Consider the following 24,434-nt stretch of genomic DNA (forward strand, 5'->3'; position numbering starts at 1 on the left):
TGCCACCAGAGTGAAATGCAGCTGTGCAACCACCCGGACAGATGTGGCACCTCTGCACTCACGTGCCTCTCTAACAAAACTGACACCGGCTACATCTCTTGGCCATACACCACTTTAAAACAAAAAACACTAGCAGAGATCAGAAATATATCAAAGTGTCACCATTCAGTTAGCTTCTGAGGATGATCCATATCTGGATTTTTTTTTACTGGTGGAAGTACTTTAGTATAGTTTAGCCCCAAAGTACCCCAAAGTCACATGAAACCCGTAATACCAGGACGGGCTCTGTTGTCTTTCATCCACATATAACTCTGCAATGACTTGTCGGATCCTGTCACAGGCGAGCAATTAGTTGACCTAGCAAAGGAGGTTTAAACTTTGCAAGTGACCTCTGCTTTATGCCAGAGATGGGACAAGTTCTCTTTCCAGCTGTGGAGTAGCTGCCAACAGAAAAAAGGAAAAAAAACCCAAACCAGAACCAAAACATACTTCCCAGTCAGTATCTGAGCTAGCTGATTAATTGCTCACGTGCTAAACTTCAGAAATCATAGTGTGGTTAGAATAAAATTAATCTAATTTTAGTGGTGATATTTTTTAAATAAAAGGCTTGATTTTAGGGTTTTCCTTATATTTTCCCTCCTCTGTGATTTTCACACTTCCATCATTTTTGAGGCTGGCATGATGTGCATACCAAAAAGCCTTGCCTGTGTCTAACAAGCTGAATTATTTTATTATTGCCTAGCCTAGAACCTCGCGGCGACAGGGACCTGGATTATGGAGGCCGGTGTCAGCCTCCGCCTTGGTGCCATTGTAATATTTAACACTGAGCACTTACATAAAGATTCAAAGCACCGCGGTGATTAATTGCTGTCATTCCTGCGAGTCTCCCCGACTCACATTTGACTGAGAGGGCCACGCTTCCCTTTTAAGAGACACCGGGGTTTGAACAATATTGCTCTGGGTTTTTTTGTTTTAATTGTTTTTTAGCGGTGAGCGCAGAAGACACGGATTTGGGCAGGGCTGGCCGGGCAGTTCGCGCTGACCTGCGGCTGCTGCCTGGCACTGACACCCCAGTGACATCTCACAGGCGCCACTCCAGGCATCTCCATCAACAGCCTTTTTGGGGAAAAGGGGAGAGACACACCAGTGCAGGGCTGGCTTCAGCCTCGGTGCTGCAAGGAGGCCACGGGTTGGACAAACTAAGTTGCTTTCACCCCAACTATTCCTCTTTTAAGCCCTCTGCTTCTGTCGAGGTCATAATGGAGATGGTCTCCCTGGCCTCGCCACCCTCTCTTGCTTTTAAAGCTTGGTTTGTCTCATTGCTTCCAAAGTGCTCGATGCAGCGCTCTGCCTGTGGCTGTGTGCCCGGCAGAGCCAGCTCTGGGGTCACCACAGCGGGGGACAACATCATCACGTGAGGGGCAGCAGCACCCAGCCATCCCCCACCGACACCCTCTTTCCAAAAGCCACAGACCTTCAGGTGGTGGGGGCCCATCGTCCTCCTTTCCACAGCTACCAGGGAAAAATGCCAACAGGAGAAGCAGACCTTCATTCATCCAAAACAACCCAACCCCCCATGCCGGGACCCAGGGGCAGAGCATCTCTGGGGGGACACACGCAGGTGACACGGGCCACTTGCATCCCACTGCGAGGTGCGGCCCCAGCTGCCCTGCCTGATGGCCTCTGAGTCTTATACGCTCGCTGAGAGATGGGCCAGACATTTTAAAGGCAGGTTTTGCCAAGAAAAAAAGAACCTGTGTATAGAAGTCTCTGCATTTTAAATCCCCGGTAACTTTTAGCATACATACTATATATTAAATGTGAATGTAAAATATAACGGGGCAGCTTTTCAACATCTGCATGAACTCTTCAGCCCCGATTGCAATGAAGGAGGAAAAAAAAAAAAGAAGAAAGGAATCAAATACACCTAACAAATCTACATCAGGCGGGAACCATAAAAAGATACAACCAAGATAAAACCTTATGTGAGGAAGTTAAGTGCAAAGAGTAAATCCTCATAGCTTTAGGAAGAAGTACCTGTAGGCGGCAGCGCCTTCTGCCACATGATGTTTAAGAGAAGCTAACGACATAAACGAGGTTGCTCAAATTGTCTTGCGATGGGAAGCTGCCACCCGTGTGCTGTACACGGGACCAAGAGAGCAACAGGTTCTCCTGCACGTGAACTGGTTTGGAGGGACCTGCAGAGCTGGGCAGCTCGGACAGACCAAATGCCCCGTGCAAAATGAAACAAGAACTATCACATTTCACCTTTGCATTTCAAGCGACTGAAGTGATTGTCACCTGGGCCTCCAAATCTCGCCACCCCGTCATGGGCAGTGTCTATTTTACAGCCATTATAACCTAATCTCAGCTAATGTGATTTACACATAGTAATTAATGTAGCTTCAGCTGTAAGGAAATTGGTCATTCAATTTGAGTTTAATTTACTGCACACGCATACATTAGAAAGCACAAATTCCATAGCTGTGATCTGGGCATGGAGAAAGGGTTGTGTGCCAGGAAGGAAAAAATAAAATGCCCAATAAACACTACGCTGATGGCCTTCCACATCTCCCGCGCCTGAAGGGTCTCCTCGATGGGAGAATGCCACACAAACAAATCGAAGCCTCTCAGTAGGGACGCTTGGAGGTACAAAGGCAAAGTCCCCGCTGTCACTGCTATCCCGTTTCTCCGCCGCAGGAGGCATCAGCCTGGCGTACTGGTGAGTATGGCCTCATTTTGATCCCTGCATACGTTTGGGGGGGCGCATCCATCGGAGAGAGCAGTCTGGGATGATGGGGTGTAATGGTACGGAGCATAAAGGCTACAAAAGATGCTGTATCTGTGGCATACACGTGAATAACTCCAGTGATGGAAAACCATGACTAAAAGCCTGCATAACTTTTCACAGCAAGGAAAGCGTTTCATTTTCAGCCACCTTAAGTTAAAGGCGGCCTCATACCAGCCTGGCCTTTGGAGCATCTGATAACTGTGCTCAAGCTATGCCAAAAGCAACACCTGGGTGATCCTCACTGCCTGGTGTGGGACTGGGAATGCCCCAGCGGCACTGGAGCTTGCCCAGCTCAGGCACTACCCTGTAGGAGGTACCCACAAGATGCCCAGCTTTTCTAGGGTTTCTCCCCGGAATGCCTCCAGCTTTGTGCCGTGAAGCATCTAGCTATGTTGCTTGCACATAAAGGAAAGCACGTGCACCTTAATTTAAAGTAAAGGTGAACGAATTAAAAAGAATTGGACAAGGTGGTCCATGCAGTCTCCTTTGTGCTGTTAAATTCCACACAAGCAATGTAACTGTGACGTCTTCCCTGTTTAATTATTAGAGCATACACGTGGAGGGCTTATACACAGTGAAAGCTTGAAAACGCCTCCTGATTCAGCACACATTGGAAATTAAATTCTAGGTAGAGTCTATGCAATTTGGCTTAAAAGATATTATCATTAGCTTTACAATCTATTGTGCTAATTAGATTTATTAATAGGTTTCATTGCCGGTAACAGTTCTGTTATTTAACTGAATGACAAATATAAACAATTTTGGCACAGAATTATTTCTACCAACCAACCAGAGTCTGCGTGGGCTCAAACTGCATCTTAAAACCAAACATCGACGTGAAAGAAATGAAGTGCAAGCCACGAGCAACCCCCAGATGTACTATGTGTGCAAATTTGGTGCGCTGTCCACAGTTCAATACCGAACACGAGTCACCCAAAGTTCTCTCTTATGTTTGTTCCCCGGCTTGCCAAGGCCCCAACATAGCACAGCCAACAAAGCCCCCGCTCCCCTTACCGAGCAGAAATCAGTTTAAGCACACGCTCAACTTCTAATCCAGCACTCGGGTGCTCTGCCGAGTCTTCGACAAACCCCAAGAAGGGAGAGTGCCATGGCCCTGCGCAGATTTTAAAGCCGATAGTGCCAGGGGCATTTTAAAAAGTGTCTCTGCACAGAATGCCAAACTGGAGTGAGCAGGGCATGCCGCGGATGCCCAGGAACCCTGTAGATCAGCTCCTCAAAGCACGGGCATCCTCACGGTAGACCCACCTAACACATCTCCCTTCACAGAGCTTAAAATACAGCTGAATGGGAGATCCATCACGACGTCCACCTTACACATATATGTTTCCAAAAACTAGTGCAAAGCAATGATTAAGGCTCAAAATGGACTCATTTTTCTTCTCTGCCAGATTTTTATTTTTAAATAATAATAATTGAAATACTTCCAATCTGAAAATAGGTTTCCTTCAGCGGTTTTTAAATGAACAGTCAGCAAGGTGTTTGGGGGGAACCCCCACAGATAAACCGATGTTAAAACAGGGGGAATGCACAGGTAACAGTAGAGTTTGTTTAAAAGAAAAGAAATAGGGCAAAGAAACCTCCATCTACACCTTCCTCCTCCGGAAAGGGGAGGGGGGAAACAAAACCAAACCTACAGCTCAAAACACGCTAGGCATCCCCTGGAAGAATCCCAGTCTCTCCTGAAGAAATCCGTGCCCCTGCCTCCCCCTGCTGGAGCCCGGCCGGGAACTACACCCCGGCGGTGGGAAAAGCACTTTCTCCTCCACTACAGCTCAGGGCTTTTCCCCACCCACAAGACGTCTGCAATTTAGAGAGGTTTATCAGCTTTTTGCACAAGTGTCATCCAGCATTAGACTAGAAAAAAAGTGACGTTTTCTTTAATATTAATTAAAGATGGACAGCAGTGCTAAATCATTTTACACACACACACACAAAAAAAAAAAAAACCACCAACCAAAAAAACCCCCCATCTCTCCCACTTTTACAACTCATTCCTCATACCTACGCATATCTATTTCAAATGTATTCCGTATTTCAATAAGCAGGGTTTATCTGTCCTAAATCACGGTACTGCCAGCTCCTAACAGGCTGGGCCAGGAGGAGCAGGGCCAGTTGTGCTGCATCACAGCCCCCCCACCCCCCCCATGTTTTCCAGCCAACTCCATTTTTTTTCCCCATTGGAAGTGGCTTCTGCAAGCCCTGAAGGTAATCTGCAGCATCAGCAAAGCAGATTTTATTTCTACAACTTTTTTTACTCTTCACAGTTAGTATCCCAGAGGTTCAGAAGACTTAGGTGTAAAATCAGTTGAATTAATTTCTAAACCCCATCAAAAAGCAAGACATACACAACAGTGAACACAAAATATTCCTTCTTCCTGTAAAGTTTTACCCATCCTGGTAACTCTTATTCAAGAGACAGTTACTAAATCTTTGAATAACAATTCAAATTCAACTCCATAAGTTATGAATAATGGTCACACCACATGATAGACAACCAACAGTTCAATAATCTAATACCATTTCTAAGAGTTGTGCAGCTGCAGTTGGTGTTTTTAATTGCAAGCTCTTAAATACCTCCTCAGCCCCATTTTTCATCTGTCTTGGAAGGCGTTGTAAAATGGTGCACAACCATATAGCTGATATTTTTAGGAGAGAAAGTATCAGCACGCCTTCTTCACATTATGAAGATTTCCGATACCACTGCAATTCTTTTCCTTGCATCTTCTGTTAAGTTACCTTGACTTTACAAGAGACCCACATTTGAAGAAGCATTAGACTTTGTCTTTGTTAGCTCAGCAGAATTATCCTCGGTTTGCAGACTTTCAGTGTAATCCCAGCTGTCAACTTCGGTCTTTAAGAAGAAAATACGTCAAGTGTTCAGACCAGGGATATGATTTTTTTTTTTTTTTTTTCTCCTTTCTTTTAATCGCTTCAATGCATTCACATCTTGCAAGTATATACCTTGACTTTTAATAGTAAAATTTAGGGATCAGTAGTGAGAGCACTCCCTCACCCCTCCCCCACCACGCTCTTATTATCAATTATATCTTCTAACTGTAATCACTTCCCAACTTTTAACAACCACAGCAATTCATTATGAATTGTTCCGGCAGAACAATGTAAGCTCAGCAGTCATTTTGCATAAGGAATCCAGCGACTCTTCCTCAAGCATTTCTCTCATTGGTGCGGCATTTGGCTTGAAAACCTGTGGAATGCAACTGATGCTATTTTATTGTTATTTCCCTACTGTAATTTGCAAACAGAAACTGGAGTTAAAAGGCATCAAGTGTACAAGCAACTTAATTTAAACCCAGGCATCATTCTTGAGTTTGAACACCTGACACTGCTTATGCTTTACAAGAGTTTTCCTGCACGATACGCACTTCAGAAGTACTTTTGAAAGATACCATCTCATTTAGAACATTTTCAAATTTTATTTGCAACTATTGCAATTACAAAGAATATAACAATGTAAATTTGCATTTAAAGTGACAACCCTTTCTAAATAAACAAGGTCACAAATTAGTGTGCAATTATTCTGGCTTCGGGCAATTTTCATAGGATGGAAATTTTCCTGCACGACAATTTGTCACATTTTACAGCATTGCATTTTCATAGTTCAATATACAGGAACAGAAATACATCTGTTCCTAGTTGCAGAAGACTAATATATGTATTTCTTAAATATAGAAATACAACTTTTAATTAATTACTTCCATTTGATTCATTGAGAGGAAGGAAAGGAAGACTCCATTTGTGACCTTTGTCAAGTCATGCAATACACTAACAGCCCTGATTCTCTCCTCCCTGAATTTTTTCTCTAATCAGACTTGTGTTGTTTTGTTGGGGTTTTGGGTTAGTTTTTGTTTGTTTTTAAACAGGGGGCAGGATAGAGTCACTGTCTTGTTCACAGCCCTGCAGGAGACTGAGGTAAAAAAAAACTCAGAGATGCACACTATTACAAATGCAAACAGCCATCAAATTGTCCAGTTTATTGATGGGAATCCAAAATTGATACAAAACATGCCCTCTTTGCATGTTGTATTTTACCCTTAAAATGTTTCCGACGGTGTCAGGTAGAATATACTTCGGCTTCCAGCACGTACCTTTCATAAAGGTATTACACAAAAGCCACCAAGTTAAGTAACACGTGGTCCCAAAATTGCTTTCAGACATTTTGTTTATCAAAAGACTCAGATATTCTGCTGATCTGAGGAAGTAAAGGCTTAAAAATGTTTTAAGCCATTAATAAGTATCCTATGGCAGAGTCAAGAAAGTTTATGATTTCCATTATAATCTTGGGCATAAAAAGGCAACAGTCCTAAAAAAGCAGCCCTCCAGAATATATGGAATGTGGCAATGGGTATGATGCCAATTTATAATGATCCAGTTAAGTAAAACAGATTTTTAAAGCTATGGATGATGTGAGCAGTATCACAGCAAAATATTTAATGAATACCACAGAACCAATCAAGTTTGAAAGTCGAGCAGATGTTGTTTCAATCAACAGAGATTTGTAATGTCAAATATACCAAAATGATTTCTAAAATAAATTCCTAATGCAGAAAAATTGATTTAAATTTGCTCCTAGCTAATAGTACCTTTTATTTAAATTGGACCCTAAACTGATCAGACAATACATAGCCCACACTTTCGGACATTTATAATAAAAAAGCTTTTATTTTTCAATTGAAACAAATGCACCATCCTGCACTTGAAGGCTATAACGAGCCATAAGCATATTCCAAGGTGTATCAATGGCAACAGATTTGTTTCACCTCCACTGAGAAGTTACATAATGCACTCTTAATTGGTAAAGAAAAATTAAACTCAGCCTTCTCAAAGCTTCTGTACTGTGTTTCTTGGTTATTGTACAGTTCCACAGTCAGACCAAGAGTTTGCAGTGTGTGCAGATATTGTAGTCAATCAATAGTATTGTTTAATCATCATCTTCCTCCTCTTCCTCTTCCTCCTCAAAACTGTCTTCAAAGCCCTCACTGTCTTCCTGGTCCTCATCACCTTCTATTGCTGTATCCCATTGTGGATGATTTTCTGGCACTGGTTTTGCTTCATGAACTTCCAGCTGTAAGTGGATAAAGAAAAAGAAAGAAAAGGGGGGGGGATGTTACTTACAATACACATCAATTTGGGAAACCAAAAACAAACCCCAAAACAAAGGACACCACACACGAAATTGACATTAAAAAAAAAAAACCAAACAAAACAAACCAAAACTATCATCTGCTTTCAGAAATAAGGCATGCATCTCATTAACTGGATGTATCTAGGACTAAGGGCAGGGAAATGGCATGGCAGGCCTCAAGGTATAAAGCCAGAGCCAACCATACTGCAGAAATTGAATACAAATAAGCAAACATGTATTAAAATATGCAGGCACTGGAAAGCATCACAAACTTTAGTCCTGTTTAATCCATCATAAAATTGCCACTACTGGCATCAGGCAGAAACCAACAGTAAGTCCCTCGTTCCACTGCTTTAAATTATAACAGCTTGAATTCTTAAAGATAACAGGACTGTGGGGGTTTTAACAACCATATGAATTACTTTCAATATAATACAAATACATAAAACAATTATACATCACCTTCAATGGTTTAATCTGGTCCAAACCCATATATGAATCCGATCTTAAATAAACTGTGTACTGATAGTTTCCAGGCTTGCCTGGTGCCGGGAACTTCAGCTCTACCTACAAAACAGAATTCACACCGTAAGTTCCTTCTGCTTTAAACGTACACATTAGAACAAGTATCTAAGTACTCTAATGAAGAGTAAATACTACTACAGAATAGTATTTATGTCTTATAGAAAACATAATAGTTTCTTACAAGTGACACTTCTTTGAAAATCTCTATAGAACAAAACACCCGCAGAAAGGAGACTTACACCCAAGCACAACACCTTCCATGAAAGATGAATAATCAAGTCACATTATTTTCTGAATTAGACCAAAGTAACTCTGCTTTTAAGTACACAATTTCAACTTGTTGTATGCTTCCTAAATCTCAAAAACCCAAACAGGTTAAAATAAAATGCTGAAAGTATTAGCTTAACTCTACTGTTGTTTGAAATTGCATATAAAATCTCATTTGAAAGAGCAAAATACATCAAATCTCCATTTTTCAGAAAAGCAAAGAACACAGCCAAAGGTTACAATCTCAGAAAGGTTCATATGAGCCGAGGCTAATTAATTTGTCACAGTCTCTGCTTTACAGAAAAAGAACACTTAGTATTTCTCACACATTTTAATAAGTTTAAGAATGATCATTGTGTATGAATACTAGTTTTAATCAGCTTTTGATATCAGGGAAAAAAATCATATTCTGCAAAGAAACTTGAAAGTCTTCTTAAATTATCTCTTCTTTCTCCATTATCAATTTTCTTTTATCAGTAGAGTAAAATCTGTTTACCATCTTAAGAGATAAGTATGAAAAAATTAAAATCTAAATGTATTTGCATACCATAAGACACTTCAGTACAGTTTCGCAATATGCCAAAAGAAAATTCTTCAAGTACTTTACCTCTTCTTTATCTTTTAGTGTACAAACGTGATATGGCATACATATTAGCATCTGCTCCTTCCGATCTGCAATATATAGCCACCACCATTCTTGTTTTTCCTTTCATAAAAGAAAAAAAAAGCATAAGAAAAATCACAAAACAGGATTATTGAAGTCATATAAAAGGATGCCCCTACACTTTATAACAGGTAATTATGATTAGTTGGTCCTTATAATACAGATAGAAAGAAGGCAGTTTGTGCGTGTTTGGTTGGGTTTTTTTAAAATTCTTGGATTGTGTTTGAATAAAATACATAGTATATACAGCACACCGAAAGCAAACAGGTTACCACAAGCAACTGTTGGTCTCCAAAGGCTTCATTCTGTATATTCAGCCTAAGCTACCACGTGAGACATGGAACCATTCTGAAAAATTGTGTCCACTATGGATTAATAAGCAGCTTCACGCAATATAATACTACCTTAGACACTTCAACAGAAATCCAGCCTCAATAATAAGGTCAGCGTATAAAGGAAGGCATGCCACAAGACAGATAAAGTACTCTTCCCAGTAAAGAATCTTTTTCAGGAGAGTATATTTTGCCCCACTGCTTTTCTCCCCCTCCAAAAAGCAGGAATCTCCTGAAAGTTGGAATTTGGACATACCTAGATTTCACTTCAAGGAATTATGAACCACAGGCAGTACTGGTGTTTGCAAAGGATACCCGACAACTACTGCCTACCACACACAGCGCTAAAAATACCTACAGGTCCCAAAGGTCTTGCCACTGCAGGCACTAAAGCATAGTTCCTAAACTAAACAAAATTAAATGAGTGCAGCTCTTCATAGAAGACAGCAACACTGTACAAAATTAATAGTTTATCCCTCAATTGGAGTTAGATTTTTAAGACTGTGGTGCAGTTCAGCAGCACAGACACAACCATTCTCAAGTGGGAAAGACCATAGCTCTTCAACATCAACTGCTCTTCATTTAACCACTATTCCTTCTTGGTTAACCCTGTGGCACGTGTTTTAGGCAAAATCCACTTTGGTTTAATAGAAGCTGAAACCTTTCTATTGCAAAGAAGTTAGTTTAGTACTGCAAAGCAAGTTTCTGTTCTTTCAACTCCTTTAGTCTTTTCTTTAAAAAAGTGAGGGAGGGGAAGACTTCTTCAATGTTATGAAGAAGTATTTTAGCAGATAGGTAATAGCCATAACAGCATAATCTTACCCTTGGGGAAAAAAGACGGGGGGGATCACATTTTTCAGGCAACCCAAACGTTAGATTGCTGAACTGTGTTCCAAAACAATTTTTACCCACCCCTGATAGTCTGGTAACTGATCACGTTTGGAATAAACTGGAGCCCTAAAGAGTCTATCTTGTAACACTTACAAGTCAAGCTCCAAACCATCAGGCCAATTTTTATATATTTACACCACCAACAATCAGGTGGTTGCTTCGGTGCAATTGTTGTGTTTCATTTTTAATCAAACAGCATTAGAAGGACTGAATGAAAGGATACAGTGCCCTTCAACACCACCACTGAGCCCCTTCCAAATTCCACAGGTGGGAAGCAAATGCTGTTAATATGTAGAATTTGAAGAATTTTTGTCTCTAGTGAAAGAGTCAAAAGTTCGTTAGTTTTGGTGTGGTTTTGGTTTTGTTTAAACACTTTAGAAGCCGATGTTTGGTGATCTGGGATTTAAATAATGCAGGTTGAAAAATTACAAAAGCTAAATTAACTCGTCCTCTCTTTTGAAATGGCTGATTGTATACTAGTAATAATTACCATCATCTCACTGAAATATTCAACTAGCAAACTACACATTTATAACGGCAAGACAATCACACCAGCAACCAGAACACCCTGATTAGCACTGTTGAGTCCCAGAGCAGAGAGTTTAAAATTAATTCAATACATTAATGCCCATTTTACAGTGCATAAAAGTAAAAGTGACTGCATCACAATAAAGCAACAGCATTCCTTCACGTGTTTAGCACAAGGGGCAACTGAGAACAGGACAAAACCCTATTCACATGCTATTTAAGACCAGAATTTGTAGACTTGTAAGAAGTCCTTTTTACGACTATTCTAAGTGATTTTCTTTATGGAAAACTGTCCCATGTTATTACAAGGCATAAGTTATTTTATCTGTAAGTTTCAACAATAAATATATTGTCAATCTGCTTGACAGCTGTAGAAAGAAGAATCTTATGCAGTCGAAGTGTTTATTTCCTAGCCAAGGGGCCTCTAGGAATAGAAGGATAAACAGTATAAATAGTACAGATGAACAAGAACTACAAGAGCTAGATCCATTACAAAAATGGCTACTCGCCGTTTTGGACCTATAAGGACTCTGACCACAGAAAAAAGGAACTGCATTTGCATCAATATGTTATTTTTGATGTTACTAAAACACTGTGCTAACTTACTATACATTGTGTATGTTTCCATCGCACTCAATGGCAAGGAATAATAATTTTTTTTTTTAGAACAAAGATCAAAACTGCCAACTGGATTTTCACAAAAAACGGTAAAAATAACAGCCAAGGGAGGAAAAAAATACCAGAACAAGTAACATTCATTGATCTAATGCTCAAAGGAATCTACAGAGTAAACTCTTTGGAAGTAAAGCTCCTGACCCCAAAGTACCACTGCTTTTTTATAGAAAGGACAACTGTGCAGGAGTGTCATTTTCCTCTCTCTTATTGGGTGGAATTTAAAGTTTATGCCTGTGAGAATCTGGCAAGCTAACAGGCAAGCGGGCAAAATGCCCTTTAACAGATGGGTGCAAGGTTTGGCATGCCAGGGAACCAGTATGTTCATGAAATTGGAACACCAGGGCCAGTTTCTACCTAAAAATGTCAAAACTACAATCTGTGCAGTTTCTGGATCCACGGATGCAGGAGCAGAAGATATTTAGGAACCTGCATAGATTAAAGATGCATCTCTGGCAGAGTAATCAACTGCCCAAAAAATTAGATGAAATAGTGTTAAGGCTACCCCCTAAGAATAAATATATTGGGCTCAGCTACACTCAAACATCTATAAATTCTGGAAACACAGAGATTCACACAACTACAGCATTTCATCCTTAAGTCTGCATCTCTGAACCAGCCATGACCACAATACACATAATACTCTAAATCGCAGATGAGAAAAACAGCCAGAGAGTACGATGGATTTTGTTCTTCAGACATTGCAAATCAACTCTATCTGCTAAGTACAGCTCCATTCAACTTTCAGTACATCAGTGAAGAGAGGCTGAAAAACTTACAACTGCAGTACCATGAGACAATACCTGTGTATCTTTCAAGTTCAAGTATTCAGTTCAGCCCTAGATTATTTTTTTAGCATAGTACTGTATTTCGGTTTTATCATAAAACCGATCAGCAGCTTGGTTACACACAGCTGAAGCTTAAGCAGCTTTGTACAGAGTAACTACAAGCAAAATCTCCAAAGGAACCCTCACTGCAGTGAAAAAGAAATACGAATAGTTAGCGCTCCTGTGGCACTGGGCATAGCACTGGCGCTGTTTGAGCTCAGACTAATGACCAAAGCCAGCTGCCTTCGCCGCAAGGAGGTATTAAGACTCACTCAGCTGTATATTTGACGTGATCTAAGGCAGCCAGAAGAGCAGAACGCCAGTACACCTTTTCCTGTTATGCTGGTGTACTGCTGGAAGCTGTACTGAGAGACAGGGGTGTACCTAACAGTGTTCGGAAAATAGAGCATTAAGATCAGCAATTGCAAAACTAGATGTCGTGAGGCCACAAAACTCAGCTAAAGGATTCGGAAAACAATTCCTTTGGTTTATTTGTATATCCTGTCTGGCTCCTTAGCAACAGGTCTTGCTTCCCACAATTTGCTTTCTAATAATGGCATAACTACCTAAAAACGGCAGGAACAGTGTGGTCACAAGCACGGGGACAAGGGAGTACGTTTTGCACACACAACAAGCAGTACAGGGTATAGACAGAAAGAGCCCTGCGGACTGAAAAGAAGGAGCAAACATACACAGTATCTTCCTTTTTTTCTCATGTTTTCCTGTTCTTCCTCATCTCAGTTGTCTCCTTTAAACCACAAGAGGAAGCATAAGCCTTGCATCCCGCCTCCCTGTTAGTGGAGATAGCACGATGACAGAGGAGAGATCCTAGACTAGTTCCCCAGTCAGACAGGAGGGAAGCAAAGGAAACCCTCTGAACCACTGGCCCAGAAAGAAAGTGTGGCCAAATACTCCTTCCTTCTGGTTCCAGTCTGGTCACCTCCCAAAGACATAACCTATTTGCTCAGAACACAAACCCCACGCTTTGAAAAATCCCATCTTTTTCAAGGTTTCATTGCTGTAATGGGTTTTCAGACACCTATCAAGTATTCAGCTGTTTGTGTAAGTAACAACTGATATATCAGAACATACTTCCAATACCAAAGGCTGCTGTAGAGACACCTCAGCCTATCTACTATACTGAGTCACCACTCTCAAATACATCCCTTCCTCTGATACCCTTCCACACCTGATCTTGTAATGTTGCACTCCATAGGAAAGATCGTTCCACAATTGGCTTCCGCCACTTCCAGACTACACTGTGATAGAAGAAGACAGCTTTGCTAACCCTCTCCATCTTCCGCTGCTGCACTGAGACTTGCAGTCAAGCAGCAAGCCAAAACAATCTGCTGATCCAAATGACCCCCAAACTCTCCTGTCATTTCTGTTAACACAGGAGGGTCAGGACCTCCCCCTCTCACAGGCGTTTGCAGTTAGATAAAGAGCAAGTAATACTCTATCCTTAACTCTGTATTAGAGACACTGCTGTGTTTTCACATTCCATAGCAAAAAAAAAAGTACTATAAATTAGATCCCTATATATCTGAAAGGTTTCATTCGGAATCTATTTGTAGCAGATCAGCGGGAAACAAAACAACTTTAGCATCATTGCCATCAAAAAGAAATCTTAAATTCTATTCAAGTTTGCAAGTCTCTGGGAACTGGACAGAGAATAATACATTAAAACTTTTTAGGAAAGCATCTGAAGGTGTTTAAGAGGATTTTCTAAATTAAGACCTTTTTTTAATGACAATTAGCAATTTTTTCAAATATTAGACTTTTTAAAAAGCCCATTATTTAGAGTAAAAACACAAAAAGAGCAAGTAGTTTCTATTATATTAACTCTCATGTTTCACAAATGTAATGTTTTCTATTACTGACCTCAGGGAAAAAAAGACTGTAAACGGGATGTGTTATCTTTGACTTCGTTTCAAGAAGGGCTCGTTCCTTTCTCTGTATACTTTGCTGTAATTCTTGCCACTCCTGTCAAAGATAAGTTTAAAGAGTTACTGTGCACTAGACATCTTTTGCATTAAAAAAAGACAGACATTTTAGCCCGTGGAAATGATACACGTGATACGACAAGTTCTTGTGCTATACTAAACAATACAAAAGTGACATAAGTGTACATAGAGATTAAGTTATACAGTATGATTAAAAGAAAAAAAAATATCAAGCAACAGTAAAACTAAAGAGACCGTTCATGTTAATATTAAAAAACAAAATAAAAAACCATCCCAAAACACTGATCTGTGGGGCTTGCACACATTCTTCAAAAAAACTTCTACAGCACTGCCTATAAACACTCACTACCTGATCTGTCCTGATTACAAGCTTGACAATTCTTTTGCATCAGAAGCTTATTCTCAGCCTGTACAGGGCTTCCAGCTGTCACTCTCAAATTTTCCACAATAAGACCTGTGGTGCAGAAATCATCTACCACCACAATGCCTCATTCTCAACTACTACCTCTTAATCCAGTGTTTCAAATGACTAAATTATTAACAGTCACTAGACTTTAGTAAGACCATATACAATTTGTTCAACTACTGCATGCTTATAGTATGCATTATGCAGTATGCAACAACAACCATATGTAAAGAACAAAGTTCAAAGGAGAGACTTCATCTCACAAAATCTGCAGCAACTAGTAATGAAATTAAGCTGAAAGAAACATTACAACCTTTCCTTGAAATTAACCTATTTTTCTCATGCCATTTTTAAGTTTTCTGTCTATTCTGCAAAGACCCTTCACCGTTCTCTCTGAAACAGGCTTGCAATGACAAAGCTCTTATGCTGGAATGAGGTCTGAAAACCACTGGAGAACAGATATTACTCCTTCATCCTAGTGTTGCCTAGCCTGAGGGGATGCTAGAGGATTAAAATGCATTTTCTCTCAACCCCAGAGGCAACATTACCCTTCAAGAAAAAGTAAGGCTTACAGCTTCATCATCTTTGTTTTGCTTCTCATCTTGTTCTCTGTCAGAATCTCTGTCACTTCCGTCATCTTTTTCACTTTGAGAGTCCCTGTTTGTTTCTTCTTCTTCAGATTCACTTCCTTTATCAGAGATCTCCTCTTCTTCTTCCTTCGCAACTACTTCCTAAAGGGAAAGAAAAAAGACACAAAACAAAAAAACAAAAACCTCTAACTTAGTTTGTCTGCATTATTGTAGTATGCAGTATTCACAGCACCTGTCTTAAGGTCATAGCCCTTATTTCCTATTGTGATCTACAGTCTTCTGCTGTCGTAGAGTTATATCTACAGTGAAGATTAATACTTTTCACCTCATGTGCTAAGAGGACCAGGGAAGCAATTTTCCTTCTCCATATGGCATCCACAACACAAATCGGAGAAAACAGTATTTGGTTCTGGGGTTGCATTTCAAAAAGTCATAAGAAAAGAAGAGAGAATATAAGAAAGTACCTACAACATGGCCCATGAGGTGGAGAAAACACCATGCAGTGGGAGCATAAAGGTACCAAAGCTACTTAATTTACCAAAAGAAAGTCTCGTTTCATGTTTTTTCCTTTAAAGGAAAAGCAGAAGGCACAGAACAATCTACCTCCCAGAAGGTAGCATGACAAGAACTAATAAGAAGGGACTATGAAGCCAGACTTCTAAACTAGTTGGTCACAACTTTCAGCAGGCCACTGGAAACATTACTTGTAAAAAAAACAGGGAACCACCACAGTAATTTTTAAATGTAAAGAAAAAAAAGCTGTTTTAGGAGATATGCTTTACCAAAGCATAGAATTAAATGTAAGAGACAGAAAAAAAACCCATCAGATTAGGAGTGATAAGCTGAACAAAATACTAAAATATCAATGAATCTATGAGCTACCCCATTAGCTTGTTTTTGCTTCTGCTGTTTCGGTGGCTGCAACGAAGGTGGCACAGGTTTCTTTTTCAATGGTTTCTTTTTCTTTGATTTTGAAGCTTTCTTGGTTCCTTTATTCTTTTGCTGCCATCCTTTGCTCTTAACTTTGTTGACATCTCCTTGCTGTAGGAAAGCAGTATTTAAAATATTTATTCTGTTCATTAAATTTCAGGCATTCAGTGTACTTTAAGCATTTTAAAGTTAGATGTAACTTAGTTAGAAAGCATAGCTCAAGAGATGCTTCAATAGGCATTTCTGGGAAAAAAAAGAGATCTTGAGAAGCGCACAATTAGCAACTCAAGATCTGAAAGAAAGCTCTCTTTAGCTAGCATGAGGAACATTCATTGTTCACTTACCCCATCTTCTGTTGGTTGCTCTTCTGCTGCACATATAGACTGTTCCTTTTCAAACACTTCCTGGTTAAAGAAAGATGTGAAAACTATTAATGCCTCTCTATACCAGAAGAGCAAATTATTATTTTATATTTGAACTTAAACTAAATCACCCTAATCAGGTCTGAAGGTTTTAATCATCATGACAAATTCTTTTATCAGTGACAAACACAACAGGAGATTAACAGATCAAAATTAAACACTGTTTCGAACCTTTGGTCTAGGATTTTTCCATCACTAGCATTTATAAAGAAATTTAGTAACAATATGTCATCTTGTTCCAAAGAATCTACTTGTTTTATAAAGCATAGAAATCCTGTATCACAAAAGCAAGCAGTAGTAAAAATGCAAATTCTGCTCTAGTTGCCAGAGCATTAAAAACTTCAACAGCCGCACTGCTACTCAGGGACACAGGACAACAAATCTAACCAGAAATATAAAACGTTAAGACAAAAAACGATGTTATTACTATGTAGAAGAGAACATCTCTATGAAAATGGATTTTTTTTCATGCGTTTCTTTCTTCAAAACATAATACATGCTATTTAAAAAAAAAAAAAAAAAATCAGTCATAAGGAGCTGTCTTATACAAAGATGGCAAATATGAGATACCACCATAAAAAAAGCATCATATAAAAAGCTATCTCTTATTTTTAGGTCATGTATCTCAATTCCAGACTGCCTAGTGGGGTTCACGTAGAAAACATCTTAAATGCGTTTCCTATATGCTGTCAAACATTTTAATTAATTTTTAAGTACAGTTCAATATGCTCACAATTTTCAGTTTCCCTCATTTTTAAGGTCCAGCATAGTGGTACAGTGCTTTTACTTTCTACCTACTGCACCCTCAATTATCATTGAGATGATGCATTCCTAAATCCATAGTGTGAACCCATGGTACTTATATATACAGACTGCTTTCTGCTGAACTGGTTTCAATGACTCGTCTGATCAGCTGTTATACTCATGGCTTGTATGCCTTACCTTAGGGGCATAACTCGGACTTTCCATTTACTTAGATGATTATCTGGATAGTACACATGCAAAAATTGACACTGTAGGCTTTGTCAGGTACAAGTTTGTTTAGTTTCTGTGCATTAAGTTTTTTGTTCAAAGAAAGTCATTACTAACTACGTTTTAAGCTAAAAAATAAGCACAAGTCAGAAGATTAACTACTAGAGTGTAGTATTAATTTGGTTATGCCACATTGCTACCCATTCAGCATTCCACTTTCTTGATGTGGCACTGGTGTACCTCCTTTTTATTAAGTTATGCATATTCTGCATTCTGCTGGACTGAGTTTCTTTCATAAAAGTGTCTAAAACACCCAAGAGGATTTGTAACATTATGAGCCCACATAAAGTGAAATCAAACACCGTCCTAAGGACTTGAGTGAATACTTTATTCTGGTTCAAAAACTAGGTTTCTGAATATCTCTTCCTGTTATTTAGAAATCTCAGGGCAGTATCGCTTGCCATATTCTTTTACTGTTCCCTACAAAACTGCCAACGGGTCAGACTGAACTTTGGTTTGATTCCAAGAAAACTTTCTGATTCAGAAACAAAAACATAAGGGAGGATTAAGAGCACAAGTTCTCCATTTCAAATCTTAATTTTAGAGTTTTATTTACAAAACGCTATGTTAGCTTGCAAAGAAGAAATGCCTGTTTATTAGCATATACTTGCAGTTACCCTGAAAGAACAAGTATTCTTAATACTTACTGCCATGGTCTGTCTTGTTAGTGTGACCAGAACAGTGACAAGAGAACCTACTGTAATATTGTTGCTGTCTTCATCATCCAAAACTAGTGTAAAAAGAAAAGCAACACATATATTAAACCTTCTATAAAGCCTTTTTTTTTTTCATGAAACATTGCTTCTGTCTAAATATAAGCATACAAATTCCAGCAATTTTAACAAAAGAGAATTTCAAAATATTTTTAAATAAGTCTCCTACAACCTCAAATATACTATCAGGAGGAGGGCCGTTAATTCAGCAAACTATAAAACAGCAACATTGAGTTTGAAATTTTAATTGCATGAAAGTTAGAAAATTCAAAGTTATAGCTGCTGTGGGAACCATAACTCTGTAATATTGTGCATTATATATTAAAGCATAAAACTTCAGAAACATGAAATACCACACATGACCAAAGGGACCTTGTTATATTTGTTCTGGGAATCATAACTTTGATTTTCCTGACTTTCATATGATTAACAACTCAATTTCAATGCCACATTAACAATCGTGCATTTAATTCTTTTTTAAGTAGAAGGCAAAGGAAAATAAAAGAACAGCAATGATTATTTTAACTAAAACATCAAAAATAAAACCCACAGGAATGCCACTGAGGAGTTTATATCTCCAGTCTATGAACTGGAGAATCTCCCAGGTTGGGAAGGAAGAGAGTTATATCCCAGTGTGGATTTCCCACCACCACCCCAAGAAAGCAGTTTTACTACTCACTAGTTTTACATGTATATTTTATATAATGGTAATATCAAGCTAAATAGAAAAGCATATGCATTGTTTAATCCTCCGTATCACACCTGAGTACAGTTGTGTGACAAAGAAAGACTACATGCAGAAAAGGATTGCTTGCCAAAACATGGGAAGGTACACGACTGTGTACAATCCTGTGCTACAAAATAAAGTCTTTTTTGTGTTTGTTTTTAAAAACACACATAAACAACATTCAGAAATACCAGGCTTAACAGACTTTTGCTTCTTTAACAGATATTTCCATTAATGTTTGCTTCTCACAGAGGACTATGCATAAGCCAAGTTACAAATTAGGTTACCCAAACAAAACGTATCCCATTTTGAATTTGATCATTGCAACCACAGGAACAATACAAGTTAGAAACAACCTTTCAAATGTCTCATAGTTAATAGCACTGATCATCTACAAAGGAAAGGAGACCGCAGAACCAATTCACCTTCCACTGAAAGGCTGCCTAACAGGAACCGCTTAATAATATACCTAATCTTCAGAAAGGAAGAGCATTATACATTCATTGAAACAGTGCATGCAAAAGGTAGCTAAGCACAGCATGGACAAATTCTGCCAGATATAGAAACCATACAAGGATTACCACAAAGGAACCCATGAATACTTAGTCATCAGGGTCTCCAACTCAAAAATCTTACAAAGGACTCTCCATGCTGGAGTAAGTCCATAAATCCTGGAATAAGTACAACTTTTTAAGATAGCTAATAAAAGTGGTATTTCAAACAGAATTCCACATTGCTCATGAAATATTAAATCAATGGCTGAAATACCAGATAAGCTCCTGTAGGAGAAAGTACTGCTGGCTTGGGAATCTGTGAAATGTTTCAATGTACTTTATCTCCTCACACTATAAATCTTATGTGCAAGAACCCGCCACTCAAAAAAGTATGTAATTTCCAGACCACATAAATAATAGTGAGTTGTGTTTCAGCGTCCTCCAAAAGCTTACTGCCAACAGACTATCAAAATGTCAGAAGAGCAACATATACAGAACAAAAGGACCTCCCACTCACCCTGTGGTTTTATATCCATAGTGACATATGGAAAGCTGCCAAGGACAGCCATAACTTCATCATATTTCTTATCTTCTAGGAAATGCAGTAAATTGCGACGATCAGAACCTTTCAAACTCACCAAATCCTGAATACTTTTGATTTTATACTGAATTAAAAAAAAAGAAAAAGGAAGTCACACGGTAGCAGAGAACACAGTCCACACGTAAACTCTTGGTAATACATCATTTGTATCCCCACATTATTAATATATACACACCATTTGATTAGTTCTTATAAAAAACATACTTTAGGAAACTAGCAAGCATATGATTTGAAAAACAATAAAACAAAGGGGTTGCATTCAAACCTGCTAAATAGCATTGCTTTGAACATCGGTGTGTTCCATACTATGTCACCCCTTAGACACTGAATACATTTCTTATAAAACTATTACTTCAGACAGCTTTCTCGGAAAGCGGAGCCAAGAAATTTTACTAATTGGGTTCTTTATTTAGAGTATTTCAATGCTTTGAGATTTATATTAGCAGGAACAAGCTACTTTTTTTTTTTTTTCTTTTTAATACCGAATTGCAAACAAATCTAAAACCATTCCTTTTAAGATCTGAAGGCCAGAGTGAAAAGGATAAAACAAACACAGATTTGTCTGACCACTTGACTACTTCGGTCTGTTAGAAAAGTGCGTATTTTAATTAAACAACTTCATGCCTCTAGGGTGACTGACCACACCTCCACTCTAGAGGACTGTCTTTTTGAAAAGTTCAATGAATGGGAATCCAGTACAAACAAAACCCTAATAAATTGGTCTCATCACTCTTTCAGAGGAAGGACAGGCAGAATTATGACATGGCCAAATTCTTGATTTCTGTACTTCGTTACACTGCACGTGCCAAAAATTATATCTAAAATTGTGTACTTTTTGTGGGGCTCCCTGTAGTTTAGGGCTGGATTAAGAAAAGTAAGTGTATGATGATACTTCTAAGATCGTGGTTCTTTTACTTCATCCAAAGAAAAAGACTACTTGACTATTTGATGAACAAGCTATCTTCAAAGGGGATTAAAAAAATGCAATATTCAAGAATACTTTATCTTCACATTAACACAGAAACATTTAAACACCACCTAGGGCTGTAATTAAAGCTACACAAAACTTCCATAGATAAAAAGAATATTTTTAAGATTGGTAAGAATTAACCAGCGTAATAAGACTATCACAAAAATCAACGGTTTCTACTAGAAAATAACTGCTTGTTTCTAACCAGAAATCCCTAGAAGATATACTACAGTCAAACAAACAAGAAGGTTTGAAAACAGTGATATAGTGAGTGTAACAGGAGTGAAGACACGTATGCAGGTATTCAAGACTATTCTATGCTTAAATTCTACAAATACCAACACTTATCCAACTACACAGCAATAGCTTTTTTAAGCATCCTCTTTCATACATAAAGGGTGATAAAATCTGAAATACTTCCCACAGTAACTGATAGTTTTTTTCGTTTTATGAACTCCTCTGTGCTACCTTCCAAATATATTTTCTATCAAACTAGATTAAGAACGATGTAAAGCCAAACAAGGAAAAAAAAAATCCCAGTATTCCAGCTATATTCCGGAAAAATGTTATATTAAATAGGAGATAGTAAAAGACAATTAAAAAATGCTTCTATAAATATATTAACAACAAAAGGAGGACTAGGGAGAATCTTCCTCCTTTATTGGATGCACACGGAAAGACTGCAACTAAGGATGAGGAAAAGGCTGAGGTACTTCACGCCTTCTTTGCCTCAGTCTTTAATAGCAGGACCCATCGTTTGCTGGGTACCCAGTCCCCTGAGCTGGAAGACAGAGATGGGGAACAGAATGAGATCTCCATAATCCAAGAAATGATTAGTGACCTGCTGCACCACCTAGACATACACAAGTCTACGGAGCCAGATGGGTTACACCCAAGAATGCTGAAGGAGCTGGTGGATGTGCTCACCAGACCATTCTTGATAATTTATCAGCAGTCCTGCCTAACTGGGGAGGACCCAATGGACTGGAGATTAGCAGATGTGATGCCTATCTACAAGAAGAATTGGAAGGAGGATCTGGGAAACTACAGAACTGTCAGTCTGACCTCTGTGCCAGGGAAGGTTATGGAGCAGATCATCCCAAGTGCTATAACATACTATTTACAGGACAACCAGATGATCAAGCCCAGTCAACATGGGTTCATGAAGGGCAGGTCCTGCTTAACAAACCTGATCTCCTTCTATGACAAGGTGACCCGCTTAGTAGATGAGGGAAAGGCTGTGGATGTTATTTACCTAGACTTCAGTAAAGCCTTTGATACTGTTCCCCACAGCATTCTCGTGAAAAAAAAATGGCTTCCCAAGGCCTGGACAGGTGTACACTCTGCTGGATCAAACACTGGCTGGATGGCCAGGCCCAGAGAGTGGTGGTGAATGGAATTAAATCCAGTTGGCAGCCGGTCTCAAGTGGTGTTCCACAGGGCTCAGTGTTGGGGCCACTCCTGTTTAATATCTTTATTAATGATCTCAACAAGGGGATTGAAAGCACCCTCAATAAGTTTGTAGACAACACCAAGTTAGGTGAGAGTGTTGATCTGCTTGAGGGTAGAAGGGCTCTTCAGAGGGACCTGGACAGGCTGGATCGATGGGCTGAGGCCAACAGTATGAGCTTCAACAAGGCCAAGTGCCATGTCCTACACTTGGGTCATGACAACCCCATGCAGTGCCACAGGCTTGGGGAAGAGTGGCTAGAAAGCTGCCCAGCAGAAAAGGACCTGGGGGTGTTGATTGACAGCCAACTGAACACGAGCCAGCAGTGTGCCCAAGTGGCCAAGGAGGCCAACAGCATCCTGGCCTGTATCAGGAATACTGTAGCCAGCAAGACCAGAGGAGTGATTGCCCCACTGTACTCAGCACTGGTGAAGAGGCACCTTGAGTAGTGTTCAGTTTCGGGTGCCACAGTATAAGAAGGACATTGAGGTGCTGGAGAAGGTCCAGACAAGGGCAACAAAGCTGGTGAAGGGTCTTGAGAGTAAGTCTTATGAGCAGCAGCTGAGGGACTTGGGGTTATTTAGTCCGAAGAAAGGAGGCTGAGACCTTATTGCTCTCTACAACTACCTGAAAGGAGTTGTAGCAAGGTGGGTGTAGGTCTCTTCTCACAAGTTACAACCAATAGGACAAGAGGAAATGGCATCAAGTTGCGCAAGGGGAGGTTTAGGTTAGACATTAGGAAGAACTTCCTACACTGAAAGTTATCAAAGACTGGAACAGGCTGCCCAGGGAAGTGGTTGAATTGCTGTCCTGGCATGTATTTAACAGCTGTCTAACATGGTGCTCAGGGACATGGTTTAGAAGTGGGCCTGGTAGAGTTAGACAATGGACTTGATGATCTTAAAGGTCTTTTCCAGCCATAAAGATTCTGTAATTCTATGATTCTATGACAGTACTCTGTAATAAGAAGGAAACTGTTTCTTCTGCTTGTGAGGTCAATGTAGACTGATCTTTTACACTCTTTTACACTCTGATCTTAATTCCCACTTCCTGAGATGGACTTTAAAGAAACATTTTTATTCTTAGTTAATTCATGACCTTCCTTCCTTATAGGCAAATACCTAAAAGAAGTAATGGGAAATGTTACCAAGTATCAGTCATAGTTTTATACCTTTTTATGATTGGAGACCCGCCTAAGGTTGTCCTCTTCAATGTGAGGCAACTGCAAAAGGGGAGACTTGAACTGCTGAAGTCCCTGGACAGTCATCTGGGAAAGCTTCATGCAATTTTCCAACGATCCCAAAGATGGAGCACGGAACTCCCTTTCTTGGGGAGAATGAAACAGGTAACAATTTTTTTTTTTTCTTACACTTTTACAATGCATACTTATGTTACAGACTACAGAAAATCTTGGGTTTAGTCAAGCAAAAGACAGAGGCATCTTAAAACGTTCAGCATAATTAACCAGGCAGCC

At 39.4% G+C, this 24,434-nt stretch overlaps 1 protein-coding gene across 1 annotated transcript in view; it reads right to left on the reverse strand.

The window, feature by feature from the left end:
- Positions 1–6,785: 6,785 nt before the first annotated feature.
- Positions 6,786–24,434, reverse strand: part of SEC63 (SEC63 homolog (S. cerevisiae)) — a 63,575-nt gene continuing 45,926 nt past the window's right edge. Inside the window, exons 13-22 of the mRNA XM_009893862.1 lie at positions 24,132–24,286; positions 20,457–20,604; positions 18,653–18,735; positions 16,896–16,955; positions 16,504–16,662; positions 15,604–15,762; positions 14,543–14,644; positions 9,355–9,453; positions 8,418–8,522; positions 6,786–7,895 (exon numbers count right to left, since the gene is read on the reverse strand). Of these exons, the coding sequence (XP_009892164.1) occupies positions 7,752–7,895; positions 8,418–8,522; positions 9,355–9,453; positions 14,543–14,644; positions 15,604–15,762; positions 16,504–16,662; positions 16,896–16,955; positions 18,653–18,735; positions 20,457–20,604; positions 24,132–24,286 (1,214 nt within the window). The 3' untranslated portion in view covers positions 6,786–7,751. The remainder of the gene's footprint in view (positions 7,896–8,417; positions 8,523–9,354; positions 9,454–14,542; positions 14,645–15,603; positions 15,763–16,503; positions 16,663–16,895; positions 16,956–18,652; positions 18,736–20,456; positions 20,605–24,131; positions 24,287–24,434) is intronic.

The sequence above is a fragment of the Charadrius vociferus genome, unplaced genomic scaffold, assembly GCF_000708025.1.
Source record: "Charadrius vociferus isolate BGI_N301 unplaced genomic scaffold, ASM70802v2 scaffold129, whole genome shotgun sequence".
NCBI lineage: Eukaryota > Metazoa > Chordata > Aves > Charadriiformes > Charadriidae > Charadrius > Charadrius vociferus.